The 16057-nt window shown below is 36.8% G+C and overlaps 1 protein-coding gene across 1 annotated transcript in view; it reads left to right on the forward strand.

Annotated features, from left to right (window-relative positions):
- The window catches only part of LOC310904784 (uncharacterized protein), a gene marked incomplete at its 5' end in the record, with an annotated part of 195057 nt that overhangs the window by 78037 nt on the left and 100963 nt on the right, over nt 1-16057 (forward strand). Inside the window, one exon of the mRNA XM_083849956.1 lies at nt 12121-12200. Within this exon, the coding sequence (XP_083706082.1) occupies nt 12121-12200 (80 nt within the window). The remainder of the gene's footprint in view (nt 1-12120; nt 12201-16057) is intronic.

Genomic DNA, 16057 nt, shown 5'->3' on the forward strand with positions numbered 1-16057 from the left:
ATATGTTGCTCTTTTAAAATAATGTTAATTTTCAAAGAAAGAAGTGGAGGAGTGAGACATGGTAAAAGTTAATAGATATTAGAATACCTTTCATTTCACTAATGCTAGCCTTTTCCCGTTACCATATTTAAAAAGGTGAAATTAGATTACTAATGTCCCTTAAAGGATACTTAAACTAATCAGGAAATATCTGAAAGAGCTTCTCTCCTCCCCAAACGACCTGATAGGGTTGTCCCGTCTGCCATGTATTATTTGCAATAGCAAAAAAGCTTCTAGGACTACTTAATGAGAAAGGATAATGGAATCATATATATTAATGGTCAAAACCTCAGTAAGAGCTGGTGCCCCCTAAAACAAGTTCTGAATATGTCCTTTGGGAAATATTTCCTGCATAGATTTTTTTTTAAAGTATGAGGAAAATGTATTAGGCAAAACCATTTCTAACATTAAGAGGTTTGCATACGTGTGTCAGGTAGTGAAGGCCAAATCCTGATATCCACGGTATTCACAGCCTACAGCTTGTATCTGTTTCATTAAAAGCAGGAGGTTTCATTCAAAGTAGGTACCCAGATTTGATCTCCTTGTATATCATAAATCACTCTTTTCCACTTCATTACAGCAGCGTGGGCTTTAATAGGTTTCTGTAACTAAAACGTTGCTAAACCATACCCAGTCCAATTTGATAGTGAATGCATCGCTCTTCTTTACAGTCTCTGATGATTAATTTAAGAAAAAGTGAGCCCTGTTCTTATCTTTAATTTGCCTACTTTCAGCTTTTAGCATTTAGTTGCTATCCCTTTCTTCATTGTATTAAAGAACCTCTTTGTAACATGTATTCTCTCCTCAGTTTTGGTCACTTTTAAATCTTCTTTTTTGTAAACTTAGATAAGCTCTATCTGTTGATACAGTTCTTGGAATTTTTGAGCCCTAAGATATTCCCTCCAATCCTCAAAACATTTCTCTGGTTCTCTTTTGCACTTCTTGATGAGTTATGGCTTGTTAACAGTGGATTCCTCCCCTTAAAGAGGAAAAGTAATTAGCTCTTTAAATATGATCTTTCAGAGGGTTTTCATGCAAACTCACGTTTTCTTAGGAACAACAAAGGCACATCCTTAAACACAACTGAAGTCTTATCTTCTCCACACCAAAGCTCTTAATTCAATAATTGTTTAAAAACGTGTTTGTCTTGTGACAAACTTCTATATAGAAGTAAAGCATTTACAGAAAAGTTCACCTCTGGGCATGAGTACAGCATGGAAAATTTCTCTCACTTTCCCAAATATGAGGAGTCAAAGACAGACATCTTGGCCCTCCCAAGCTAAGAATCAACTGCACAAGTATTTTGTCACTAGTATGCTGAAAAATCTCAGAAATTCAGAATCAACCCAGTAATAAAAATCTTGCTGATAAAGTATGGATGATTCAAGGCTTTTACAAACCACGTGACTTCTCACAGCTCCTCAGTCATTCATTCTAATTTCATAGAAGAGACAGAGAATATTCTTCACAGGAGAAGCAGTTGATGGAATCCCAGATGAAATACGTAATTAGGAAGCTTGTAACGTACAGCCTGCTGTCTCTTTCTCCATTTGTCTACTCCAAATTACAATCAGTTAGTAAAGTTATTTTCATTTTTTTAAACGTGTTTTCTACTTTCTGTGGCAGTCAATTTGTTCTTTTCCCTTTCTTTTCCATGTAGATTTTAGTACACTATGACAGTAGTCATAGAATCATGGACTATGTCAAGTTTAAAGGGGGGACCCACAAGGATCATGGAGTCTAACTCCTGGACTTGATGGGTATTTGGAGTTATCACAGAACTTTTTAAGGAATGGTATTCATCAGTTAGTCCTGATGCCCAAAGAGTTGTAGAACAGCATTGAAATAAGTTTTCTTCTGAATTCATAAAATGGTGACCAAGCTTGTACTGCAGGATCAAAAATCGCGCGAAAACTCTATGAAAATCTTAGGCAGGGATGTATCTTTATTATTTCTTTAAATAACTGGAATTTCCATTACAAAGAGTTCTAAATAAGGAATTCCAAAATTAATAAGTAATGTCTGAAAATGGATGATTGAAGTTACATATTTTATTAGAGGTTTCAGAAAGCTTTTTATTTACTTATTTTAAACATATATAACCGATCCAAAGGCTTTATTTGTATACAAAAAATAAGCATTTTACAGGGGAGGTCCAGCAAAAGCAATTCCTGGCATCAGAAATGTGGAGACAATGGAACTGTCCAGCATACCTCAGTTCCATGAACCCTTCCCCTGTGTGTAGCTATTAGATTGCCTCGGTGTGGAAAGTGCTGTGGAGATAAATGTAAGTTCTGAGGTATGTCCAAAGCCGTGCTGCTGATGTCCCTTTGTACTTTGCAGTAGCTGCGAAGATTTTATTTTGCAGTTTGTCCTCCAGCCCCTCACTGATAGACTAGGTGAAGTATGGCAAACCTCTTTGTGTGTTTTTTTTTCTTTTGTTTTGTTTTGTTTCATTTTCCCAAGTTTTGTTTCCCAGGTCAGCTTGTGACACTTTATTTTCACTGCCTTACAAATGTCACGTGTATCTGTTGTTTTGTGTAGCAAATCTCAAGATTTGCCTAAGTAAATAGCTGTCTGCACTCTTGAAACCACAACAATGTACATATGTGTTGGAAGCTGGTGAGCTAAAGATTATATTTGACTGCTCAGTCATGAGTAAAGTTTTAAAGGACTGGAAATATTATTAACGATTTCAGTGTAATGTCTTTATACTGAGATGATTGGAATGAGAGGTTGACCTGGTATTGGTCCTTTATTTTTCACATGATCCTCTCCTGAAGAAGTTTCAATTAAGGAGAGTAGAATAGGGCAGAGATGTAGCTTGCATACTGAATTTACTAGCAGGTAGTTTTTTGGAGACACCTTGATGCCACCATTTTTTCAAGTTATCCTGTGGGGAGAAAATTGCCGTGAGATATTCTGCACTCTTCCAGTGGGTATTTTCATAAGGTGGTTACTCAAACAACTTGGTTCTTACTCAAAACCTGTTATGGTTGTATCTGGCAATGTCTACATATCTTCATATTTGCAAGTGGAGGAAAAAAAAACTTAAAACTGTACATGTAAAGATCCAATACAAATACTGTTAGAGCTTTCTTTTGTGGGGTGAAAAGCTTTCTTTCCTGCTACCTGATCATGGTATTTGTCTGTGTTCCTTCTGCCTTTCCTGCATCAATCTATTTCTTTTTTGTCTGTTCTTTAGAAATTTAATTTAAGAGATTATGCCTTTAATGGTGCTCTGAAGGTAGCTGTCAGATAGGGGGACACTACTACGTGTAACACGTGATGATGATCCCCATAGCCTAAAATGATGTGATAGTAAATGTGAAGCCCGCAGATTCCCAGCTCCTCTAAAGCCTGCCAGTTATCTTTAAAGTAAGAAGCTGAATTGCATAAAGATCTTCATGTGAAAACTGCAGAAAGGATTTGAATGCCCAGCTATTAAAATAGATGTCTAATAACCAAATTATTTCATGGATCCAAAAAAAACTGTTTACAAGTCCATTTTAGCAGGTCTCTTGTTTAGACAGTTGCTGCTTTGTTAGTGCCATCTATACTAACATACATGCAAGTTCATCCCATGTGATTTTGCTGGCAATTATTTTAATTTATTTAATTATATACACAGCACTTCACTTTAAGTTCTTTGTAAAGATAGAGGTCTTTGGAAAGCCTGTACAGGTATCAGACAGGATGAATGCATTGTTCTGCATGTTCAGCCTTTAATTTAATGTACAAACGGTTGGATTCAAGGTGGTAGGTATCATAGGTCAACTACACTCACTAATCACTGCCTCAACAAAAGAGATTGACTTTGTTGCTAGCTGACTGCAGTAAGAATAGTAAATCACTTCATAGACTTTATATTTTATTCAGTTCACAGCTTGATCACTAATGTTTCACATTTCCTCTGCAAAATGGTAATGCTCTTTGCTTTGTCCAGAAAATAGAAATCACTCACGTAATCTCCTAACTATTTGTTTTAAGTGAATGAGCAATACAGCTTATACCCACCGGTTCCTGAAATGAAGCACTGTCATAGCATGGTGGTTGCAGTGAATATTTATATTGAAGCTTTATTTTTTTTAAGACAGCCTCTGACAGATTATTGTGCTGCTTTGTACATTACAGTTTCAGTACTTTATCTGTGAAGACTGCCATAATATAACTTTGCAGGTGGAACTGCAGGCAGGCATCATGTGAAGGATGAGCCTCCTGGGATACTGATTGCATTACCATGCTAAACAAAATTGCTCTAACAAAAATGTTTAGCCAAATCTCCATGGAAAAGGGTAGCATTCATCCAGATGTGTTTTCAAAGGGAATCTTCTGAAATGGAGGAAGTACCTAAATATGCCTTTGAAATAACTTTGAAATAACTAAGAGGGAAGATGAAAAAAATGTGTTTGTTGATGCACCATTTTGCTTTCAACCTTAATGTAGAGTTTTAATTTTATTAAGAATGATAATGATGCCTCAAATACTTATTGACACCAATACTTCTCTGTGTCAAAAAGAAAAATCTCTATCTAGAGCTGGGTTTGGAGAGAGATTTAGAGGAAGAATTGGGCCTACAGCAAAGAAGTGCCGTGCCATGACTAAGGGATGGTTTCTAAATGAGAGACTTAGAGATGCGGGCATATTCATGTTAGAGAAGATGTCCTTCTCGCTTGACTTCATAGGTTCAGGCACGTGCGTTACAAACAGAAAAGACTGCCTCAAGCATCTGAGCTACCAGGTTGGGGTTCAGGTCTACATCACTGAGTTTTGTCTGCTATAGTCCATCCTTCTGAAGCATATCACTAGATAAAAATAAACTTAAATCCTTTGCTTTGTGTTTCTTCTATAGCTCTTAACCTCGTAACTTCTAAGTTATAATTTGAATGTTATCATCATCTGGTTATGCGAGCTGACTCTTGGAAAAAGGAGGAAATGGCTTTAATTCAGAGGTGTTCAGGCTCACAAAATGGGGTTTGGAAGGTGCTGAATCCTTGCCTGCATAAATCAGATCCTTCAGATCATGTTAACGGAGTAACACACTGCTATTAAACAGTGAAATCAAAGGTTTATGATAGTCCTTTGTAAATCAGTAGCAAGAAAAATGAAAGTACAACAAACACACCATTAACTTAAGCCAGAATTTCCAAAACTGTCACACACACAGTTGCATATAAATGAGTATGTTCTAGCCATGCAATTAATTGTGATGCAGCTAATGAAATGCAAACATTGGTTTTCACATATATCCTCCTGAACTTTCAAACCTTAATATATTATTTTACTTACAGCAGGGTCTAGAAATAGGGAGGAAAAAGTTGTTACTGCCTATTAGGCTCAAATGTAGGAGAGCATAATGTTGCTATAAAATGCTAAGGATATTTTGATACAGAGGTGATAAAAGAAAAGCTGTTCAATTAATTATAATTTCAAATGATAAATTATAGCATATTTCTTCCAACATAAGCAAGTAATAGCTGTTAATAAAAGTGTTGTGTGTCACTATTACTGTTTTTTTTTCCTCATGCTTTTTGTAATCAGCATGCTCTTTGCAATTAACTCTCTGCAATTAACTCTCTACATGCTCTCTTTTTGAGCATATAAAGGTCCACCCCTTCAAAGTATTGGTCACTGATTTTGGTGTCACACAACGCCTTTTTAGGAGTTTTCCTTCGTAAGAGTTTTCCCTGCCTTGATTTCCCTGCCTTTCTGTGCTTCTAGGATACTGACTGACTGGCCTATGCATCGTTTTAAGATCATGTACTTGTTAGTCAGAAGGTCTGAACTTTGCATCCTTTTGGAACAGCAGCCAGGGAGAGGCGATAGTTATATTGAAAAGGTCTAATTCTTGGGGAACTGCAGATGGGTATGTCATGGAAGAGACTGCTAATACTTAAATGTAAATATAGCTACAAACAGGTTCCCCTATACTTGGCCTGGTTCATGCTGACAGAGGCAGCATGGCAGGGAACGTGGGTGTTTTACCACATAGATGAATGGAACACTATAATCATTTTATGTGGAAATGAATGCACATCTATTTGTTTATATTTCTTTATATAGATGAACAGATATGCTTGTATTTATATGTGTTTTTTTTTTAAGAATAATGTGGGACACGAGTGCATAGGATGCTTACAGGTGTGGTATAATGAATTATTAGACTGATTCCTACAGTTTCTCAGGGAGCCTGAATAACTCCAGCATAATAAAAGCATCCATGGAGGACAGAGGTTGACCAGCGCAATCTTCCCCTTCGTGGTCTTAGGCCCTGCTCCAGCTGTAGTGGGGTGCAGGGGTGCTGAGGCAGAGAAGAGCTGCTACATGAAATCCTCTACTTCCCCGATGAGGGGACTGTACAGGGGAGTCCAGATGTTCCTTTCTAAACTCTGGCTCTGAAAGCCACCCCTTCTTGCCTAGAGGGATGATAAATATAGCCAATAAGAAGCTGTGACTAAAGGGAAATGGGGGACCTACTGTTCTCTGGGGTGGGAAGAAAAGTTAATCTATAAAATGTTTCCATGGTGGTGATTTTCTATTTCTGTTCCAGGCCTTCAGAATATTCTAGTTTAGTAATACCTATTATCTGCTTCTACTTCTTCATTTCTTCAACTAATGTGCATCAAAAATGTTCACTTATCCACCTGGGCTCAATGGAGCTTTATACCCCATATGCATTCCTGTTAAAGGCTGGACTTATTTTTATATTACTTCAGGTTTTCAATTAACCTTGCTTCCACGTATTTCACAGCATTAAGAGCAGTGTGGTGTTAGGCATAACTCACATCTCACACCTCCTTCCTCCCCCCAAAAAAATTTAAAATGCTGATTTTCTCTGCTGTATTGAAACCTTGTGATATCTGAGTTACATGACCGATTCCAATGCTGGATTTCCATTATTTCTAGGAAATAACACCAGTGGTAATTTTCCAGTGTTTTATACCACTGTTAGATGTACTAGCAGGTGTTCCTATACTGAGCTGCATTCATTTGTAATAAAGTGCAGAAATCAATTTTTATTCAAGGTAGATAGACAGATTTAGCTTTTTCATATATATATATATATACACATCTAAATGAATACAAATTATTATTATTATTATGGAAAATCCTGCTAAGGTCAGTGCATTTACATGTAAATAGATGAAGAGTAGGTTTGTGAAGGAGAGCAAAAATGACTAGAAATCCAATTCTAAAATGCTGTGTTTGGTGCTATGGGATTTCTTATGTTGTCAAATACATATTTTACACAGACTAATCTAACGGATATATAAATTAATGAGTATTTTATGGTAACCTTTTCAAGCAAGTTGACTATATTAGGATGTAAAATTGAGCATTGGGTTCTTAGCAAAATTTAGGACATTATCAGTTCAACTGCTTGTTGCTCTTTTTCAAATCTAAGTCTTTGAAAGTGCTTGTCAGTGCTTAGTCAAGACTGATGTTTCTCTTGCTAAGGCATTCCTTTGTTGTGCTTATTGCTGTCATTTGTGATGTACAACTTAGAAGCTGAAGTCATGGGTGTCATCACAGACCCTTTTGATTTGCAATATAAATTGCATCTTTAGGGAATCATCCACTCAGTCCTCTGAGCTGATTGTTGCAATCTGAATGTGCATTTAGATGTTGCTTAAGATTAAGACTATCATTATTAAAACTTTTTAACTTAGAATTTTGTGTTTGTGTTCTTTCTCATTCTCCTTTAGTCTGAATTTCTGACACTGCCAAAATGGTTAAATTTTATCCTAATCATTAATAAGAAAATATCTTCATCCACAAAATCAATTCTCAGTGTTTTATGATAGCTTACTTTCACTAAGCTTTCTGGAACATAAGTGCTTATAATATCCCTAAGCTCTTCCTTGCTTTCCAGGACTATAAATTTGCCTTATATACATCATAACATTAGCTTTCTCAGACATCTTATCAGCCATTGTCTGCCAAAGCTTTGAGAGGTTTGCTGCTGCTTATGTTACATGTGCTGAGATCCTTCTGCATTACAGAAATATGATAAGATGAGCAATGCATCTTTCTTGATGAACCAGACCCCTAGAATCCACTTGATCATGAAGAAGATGGAAATTACAGCCCAAATCATCAAACGTTCATGTCTTCACACTGAAACAGTCATGTCCCACAAACGTGAAATATTTCATGTTTCTCTTTAAAGTACAAATCATAGGAGTTTTTCTTAAGATGAAAAGCGTAGTGGGACAAATATTTCTGTATCTTTTAGCCTGTTCAGGTGTCTGAATGTAAGCCAGATATTCAAAGAGCTTTTATAGATTTGCAATTATTTTTGAAGTGCTGCATCTCCATGGTAAATTGAACTCATCCATATGTCAAGTTTTTTCATCAGTCACAGATATCATGAGGGTTTTAAAATAAAGACCTACTTATGACTTGGTCTAGCAAGGGGTGAAAAAGTCCAGCAACTTCTTTATTGTCTCTCCTCCACTGGTCTCCCTACACTAAAGTGATGTTCTTGAACTGACTAAGTTCAGCATCTGGCTTCTCCATGAATCTATCAAAGTTGTCATGACCGCAGTTCTTATAGATACTTTCTATACTTGTTTTGTGCAACAAAACATTTCAAACAGAAATCCTGTGACCAAGGTAACTTCCTCCACTGCGCAGTCCTCTCAATTCTGCAAAATGCCTAGCTACTATAATTGAAATCTGTACTCGCAGTCCTAACCTCCTCTTTGCCAGTTTTGATTCATTCCTCAAACCTTCTCCCACAACAATTTTATATAAGATGTATCTTGACAATTTCTTCCCAGTGAAAATGGATATGATCTTCATCTTCATAAGTCCTCCTTTCATTCATTGTTCTGTCCCGAAACAGTCCTCTAGCCTGTCTCAAATTCTTCTCATCTGCTGCTCATCTACTTCATGAAACAACCCCAGCCTATCCTTTTTTCCTTCCAGTCTGTCGTTTTCTTCCTCTTTTGTTTCACAATCGAACTTTGCATTACTCTTTCACTTCTTCAGAATGTCTCACTTTTTACCACACTTGCCCTTCTAATAAGCTCTCATCCCTGAACACATGGACCATACTTTACAGTACTTTACCTCTAATTCCCATTCTTTGTACTTAACAGAAACTGCTCAAACGAGTCTCTAATGACTTTTTCCAGTCCACTTAGTACTGCACCTTTGGCTACCAGAACCTATCAAATGTTTCAACTTTGATCTTACTGTAATCCTCTTTCTTTTGGCTGCCAGGACTCCATCCTTTCCTTTTTGTGCCCTTCAGTGAATCTGCTGTATCAGTTCTCCAGCTTTTTGTAGAACAGGTGTAGAACAGCAGTTTGTAGAACAGTCAGGTTTTGTCGTCCTTCCTAGTTTATCCATGAGGAGACTCACTTGCAAACAGATTCAGCTACCATGTTTCTGAGGCTGGTTAGGAAATATGTGAACCTCTGTACTTCAAGCCTGTCTCTTCCTACCCAAACTAAAATCAAAGACTCTCTGTGCAGCTACTGGAGTCGTATCTAAAGCCAGCATCACTAAAACACTGGTCCTTACTCTTTCTGCAGAAACCCTCTCAATTACTCTTTCTCACAATGTCTGTAGATAACCTACCATCTCACTTACCACCCACATTCATTACCTGAGCATTGTCTTCAACTGAGATTTCTCTTTGCCACCTCAAATCCAGCTGGCATCTGAAATGTGGTACATGGTCTTTTCTGGCCATCTGTGTTGTCTCTTACATTTCTCCCAGTGTGAATTTACTTGCTCAAATATCAACAATCATAAGCTTATTGAGATCAACTAATGCTGTTAGAAAGATCATTTTCGTAGTGTCTTTCTTTGGCCATATCATTTTCTGACCATAGCACTCAGGTGCTATGTGCCTCTCCCTTTTTGATTTTACACAGCCCATTTTCCTTTTCTCTACTCTATGTCATCTCCTTGTCAGTATGAAAGCAGCAGCTCCAACCTCAGTTTGTCGTGACATCCATTTCCATCTCAGCTTTCACTTTCAAGTCAACACCTTCTTGCTTTCTCCTGTCAAAACTCTTAAGATACATCTGCAAAACTGGTTCTTCAAATTTCTTCTCAAACTGTGCCTTCACCCGTCTACCTAGGGGAAAAAAAAAGACTATCATAATGACTATTATTGTCTCTTTTTCTCCTACCTATTGCATTTTGTCCTGAATTTACTGTATAATTTTACTGTATACTTAGAGGTTTTTTTTCCTCTGTGCGTTTGGATAGGGCTAATGCTGTCAAGTCTTGGTCTGTAAGTAGGACTCAGAGGTGCTATGGTAAAGTAAACAGCACTGAAGGGAACAGTAAAGGCCAGGAGGAGTTGAAGTCATGGCTTTATCCCTGCAGAATGGGCCTGGCACACTAGTCCAACAGCTAATATTTTTGGCAGAAACACAGATATGGAAACTATGTCCATGGCCAGATGTGCACACAGAGTGCTGCCAAAACAGAGCAGTGTACACTGTAGGATATGCTGTTTTCCCCAGTAGCATATACAGAGATACTGGTCCTTACCTTGGAAAACGTGAAGCACTGAATGAACTCTGGGATCCACAGCTAAAGTTCTGGGGTGATTTACAGTATTGCAAACTGATGCTTAAGCAGCTAAATCATTCCCTCCAGCACCCATTTGTTGTAATCTCCCTCCAAAGATATTAAAAATGCAGAAACCTTGGCCAGGTTGTAGTTGATCTAATTTATAAAACATTTTCTGGGTATTAAAAAGTAGGGCAATGCACTAGTAGTTTTTAAATTGTGTTAAATATACTGTAAACTCCCAGAAAGGACCTTTCATTGAAGATTATTGTATGAAGACTTGAAGATTAAAGTGTCTAGATTAAAGATTAATGTGAAGTGCACTGGGAAATGGTTTGATGTATAAGGAGCTATGTAAGATATTAATCGTGCACTTTTCAAAACTGCCTGAGGGAATTAGACACCCAGTTCTCTTACATGCCTTTGAAAATCTCACTAGAAAGAATTTGTTGTTATAGAGTGAAGATGGCAATATTTTCATTGGAAGCTTGAATAAAAGAGGAAGGAAGAGATGGTGAGACATTCTGTACTCTTCTAGAGCTCAGTGTTAGATCCTTACAGTTTTTCTTTCCTGTTCTGAATTTGCTTCATAGGTTTCAGAGGATTTTAGAGCTGCTCTTATTGTATAGAGGCAACTTGGATTTGAGCGCTACAAATTAATAACACTGGTCTGAGCCAAGAGCATTGTTCCACCTACCTATGTATTTCTTGTCATCAAGTCCATTTCTACTTTGCTTTCACTTCAAGATAGTTTTTGTGTTCTCATAAACAAGAATAATTTGAAAAATAACCATGTAAACCTCAGGGAAACAAAATTATATATATACATATTTATATTTACAAAATAATATGCATAAATTAAAATAATTATAATTGGTGCAAAAACAATTACATATTATGTATTTGGTAAAGTACTCCTTTTCCTAGAGTTTTTCTCAGTCATGCTTTTTGTATAGGAACTTCAATACTGCTATGGAAGAAATGTTCCACATATGGTAGAAATTACAAGTTTGCTTGTCCCCAAAGTGCTGCAGTACAAATAAGCTGTTAAATGCCAACTCTGAATGTTATTTTTTAGATGTTAAGAGAGATAATCCTGTACTAAAACTATTAGGAGGCAAATTTGTTTGAACTTCAAAACATCTTTGATCTGGAATGAAAATGAACTGTGTATGAGTATATGCTCCATTAATTTGGGGTTGGCCAATTGTTTGTGTTTTTGTTTGTTTTTTCCATTAGCCATTTTTCCAGTGCAGTCTTTTAAAACTGATCATGCAATACAGTTATTTTTCCTGGTAAAATCTGGTCTGTTGCCTTCATAAAAGGACAGTTTTTATGTAGAAAGTACTGTGTGGGAATCAATATTAGGGTTTGCAGTCATCTGAAGAGTTAAGGTGCTGGTGGGTTGCATTCAGACCTATTTCAGTGGTCTTATCGTTAAGTCTCCAGTAAGCATTTATAAAGCGAGGCTTCCATGGGTACTGGGAAAGTGTGATTCAAAAATAATCATCTGTCTGATGAATGTTTTCTTCTGACTTTTGGCAGGATCACCCCTTTGAATTTGTGCCAATCTCTACAGGAACCTGATGCCAGCAATTTAAGGATCTTCACATTCAGTCTCAGTGGTAAGATCTAATGTGGTTTACTATAGCATCTTTAGATTATTATTGTTTTCTGTAATGTTGCACTAAAACTACATCGGGGGGGGGGGGGGCAGTATTTCTGTTTGACCTATACACAGATATAAGAACGTATATTGATCTGTACAAGGTTGAGCTCGGGACACAAGTTCTGAGGAGTTTTCATCAGAGTAAAATCAGAAAGGTCATATTTATTGTTCTCTCAGCTAATGTAACTGCTTTCAAAAGGTTTGACATTGTACATATAAAATGATGTGACCATTTACATAAGGATGGTGGACAGGCAGCTCCAAAGAGAAAGTAAAATGCACAAAAAGGAAATTCAGAAGTTTTGAAAACTGAGCAAATAAGATGTAAAACTAGAAATTACTTTCACCTCTAATGCTTTGTTGTAATTAGTCTGATTGTTCAAACCTTGGGCCAGATTCTCAGATATTGCCCCACACCCTTTGTGCTGCTGTGGAGACCTTGCAGAGGGATGTGGTCTGGTTGCACCTTGAAGCTCAGAATTTCTGCTCTGGAGGGAAATTCACAGCTATAGTAAGAGCAAACAAGAGGAGGGGACAGCTGAGTCCCACTGCACGTTTTGTTTTGGAATATATTTTCTAGGAAACTGTAGCTGGGTACTGTGTAGTATTACTTTACACAAAATCACATGGTGTGTATATGTTTGGTTTTTCAGTTAGGAAAGATCTAATTTTTGGATTATAATATTGTCTGTGATGCTTTTTCATTCTCACTTCTTTTTTTGATTCTCTCAAAATGATTCTCACCATTATGGTACATATGCATTAGTTTTTTTGGCCTTGGAGAAAGAGGAGGCCGGGGGGGGGGGGGAAGACATCACCATGTGCTGTACTCCTCCCATTAGCATTGGCTGTTGCAAAGTATTATAGGCAGAGCATGGACAGCCCTTTGACCTCACCTAGTTCAGTCATACTCATGCTGTTTTTAGTTCACTGTGAAACAGATGTCAAGTAACACTACTTCCAAGTCCTGCCCATTACAGGCTATTGAAATATATTTTTTTGAATTAGGGTGCACCTCAAAAAAATAGGACTCTTCTGATATAGAAACAAAATATTTATTCATCATTCCTCTAGCAATTTATTGTCATTAACCAAGTAGATCAGTAGAATCTCTGCTTCAGTTTAAAGATGTATTCAACAGCAGTAGCATTCCTATCCAATCATACTCTTTTCATATAAGAATAAGCATAACAATGTGTTATCATGAATCGTCAAGACAGATTACATTTCATTATTGCTGGGTGACTCTTATAATGTTGGAACGTGTCCCTAATAAAGGGCAGTATCTCCCGCAGAGCATACTGCATTAGTAATGCTCTTTATTAGAAGTAAAAGAATACAGCATTCATATCATGTTACTTGATCATACAGCCAAGGTGTAGAACAACAAATTATCAAGGCAGTTTTGTAAGGTGATCCTCATAATACTATTCTAATTTTTTCAAGTTGTTATTTGATGCTATTACATTCTGTATGCACTGTAAGTTGGAGCTGAAAGTCAATGCTGTTCTGACAGACAAAATTCATGGAAGCTAGATGTGACTGGTGCTGAACTACTAGATCTTTTTCCTCTGTAAACAGGAGACATTAATGACCTAGTAAACAAAAGCAGAAGAGCCTCGTTTGTTAACTCTTAGCTAGGGCAAATGAAAATCCACTACAAGTCATTAAAGTCTCAGCCCTGTGACAGAACTACTGCTCACTGCAGCAGGAGCAACTCAGGTAACAAACATTTAAGCACTAACAAGTCTAACTGTTTTTAGTTAAAGTTCATTAGGTTCTAGGAGACAAAGTTGACCAACTGTAGGTATATAAGTACATACAGGGAGAGAGGGAGAGAAAGTTACTTGTTCTTGTTATCAATAAATGTGTAGCAGGTTCCTCAGAAGGGTTAATGACCTTCAGGGCAAACAGATGACCAGCTCACTTTTCAAGTCAAAAACCAGTACAATATAATAGATTATATTGTGTATTATATATATAATACAATTAAAGGAAATGTGTGTGTGTGTGCATGTGTGTTAAAATGAGGAAAAAAGAGCTCCTTCTGACTGCATTTCTTTTTTGACTATCCCTTCACACTTCATTTCAGCCTTTATGTGGCTTTTGTGTTCATGCTTTATTATATTTTCTTGAGGCAAGAAAGGTTTTCAATGAGAACTTGATGAATGTCCATATTAAAGTGGATCCCTTTTTTAATTAAGTTCATCTAAATTTAATTTTGCAATTTTACTTCAGTAAACTCCTATGACTCCAGATGTTGAATGTGTTTTTCCTATTGCTGCTCTTGCATAATTGTACCTGTAGAAGATTTATGACTTAGAGAGGCATTTCTGAACACTTTTGAGTGTTTTCAGCATATGTTTCAAGGATGGCTAGAAACATGAGCAATTAGCATCCTAAAATACTGTTCTGCATCCAGGATTTCTTTCAATAGGATGTTACTTTTATTAGTTTGAATTTTAAAGTTTAAAAGAAACATTGTTATAGAAGCATTTCAAATGATACAGGGATATTCTCCCCTGCAAATTGTTAAAGGTGAAAGAGAAGACTTCAGAAGGTATGGGATGCCATGTGAACAGTTACAACTAAGAATTGCTCACTTTGATTAAAGAAAATCCAAACAGTTAGTTTATTTTGGGGTCCTTTCTTTTCATTACAACTGCGGTGGTGAACTGTTTGACGGTGTCAGTGTGTTACTTGAACTTCGTAAACGTGGGAAATATGTACCTCGAGTGCTTATTGGTCGTAAAGATTTCAAAATGATTTTACTAATTTCGTTAACATGAGGAATACATTTGCATATTAAATAACATCACATACTTTTCATGTTATGTCATCAGTGTAAATGGCTCTTGTTTTAAGAATTGCCTGGAAATTGCTCCTTGAATATATGGACGTATCTAGCATCATTGCATATGATGCATGTGAGGCAATGTATAATGAAGGCCCAGGTTCCCATCAGAGAAACGTACCATAATTTAACTTCCAGATAATATTGTAAGGAAAAGACTTCAAAATTAAACAAAAAGACGGTTGCATTCTATTCTATCCTTCAAAACAAAATCACTTTCCTGGAGATTTTTTGCTGCTGTAAGCACTCTTAGTATATTAATTTGAAATATTTGTCCATTCAGTAAATAAATACAGTTTTGAACATTTGTGTAAATTCAAGGCTCATAGGATGCAAACTGCTCTAGGCATGATTGGCAATCTGTCACCCCAGGTTTGTTTGGAGGTTTCTTCGGAACAAATAGAATTGCCAGTGATGAACATCTGTAATGGAAATATGAATCAACTTTTCCGTTTTCTTCTAAACTCCTACCAGCCTCCATAATATAACTTGGCATTTACTGATGAATTCTAAGAGGTACTGTTATTTCTGTGGCCTATGTGTTAGGAAAGGGAAGGTGTAAAGGAAAAGGACCCTATAGGTCCCATTTGCACTAGAGATGTCAGTGTAAAGGAATGCCTCAGAGCAGTGACTTAGTGACTTTGTGTAGGCAGTGGAGGAAGTCATTTGAGAGAGCTCCTCAACAGGAGCAAGACCATGAGCCCTGGAAATTTGTCTCTTTTGTGCTCAGATTGCATCTTTGTAGAGAAAGATACCTTCTAGTGAAAGCATCAATTTTGTGAGAGTTAGATTGGGTTTTACTATCTTTATTCTAGTTCATTTCTTTCCTAAAAGGACTTTTCTCCATACATCAACAGAGGATGCATTTTTGAATCATTTCCTCTTCCCCTAGAATTCTCGGTGATGCTGAGTTAAGGTAACTGTAGTACATAATGAAAAGCAAGTATACAGTTAGAAAA

This window comes from Anser anser (assembly GCF_964211835.1).
Source record: "Anser anser genome assembly, chromosome: 10".
NCBI classification, from domain to species: Eukaryota; Metazoa; Chordata; class Aves; order Anseriformes; family Anatidae; genus Anser; species Anser anser.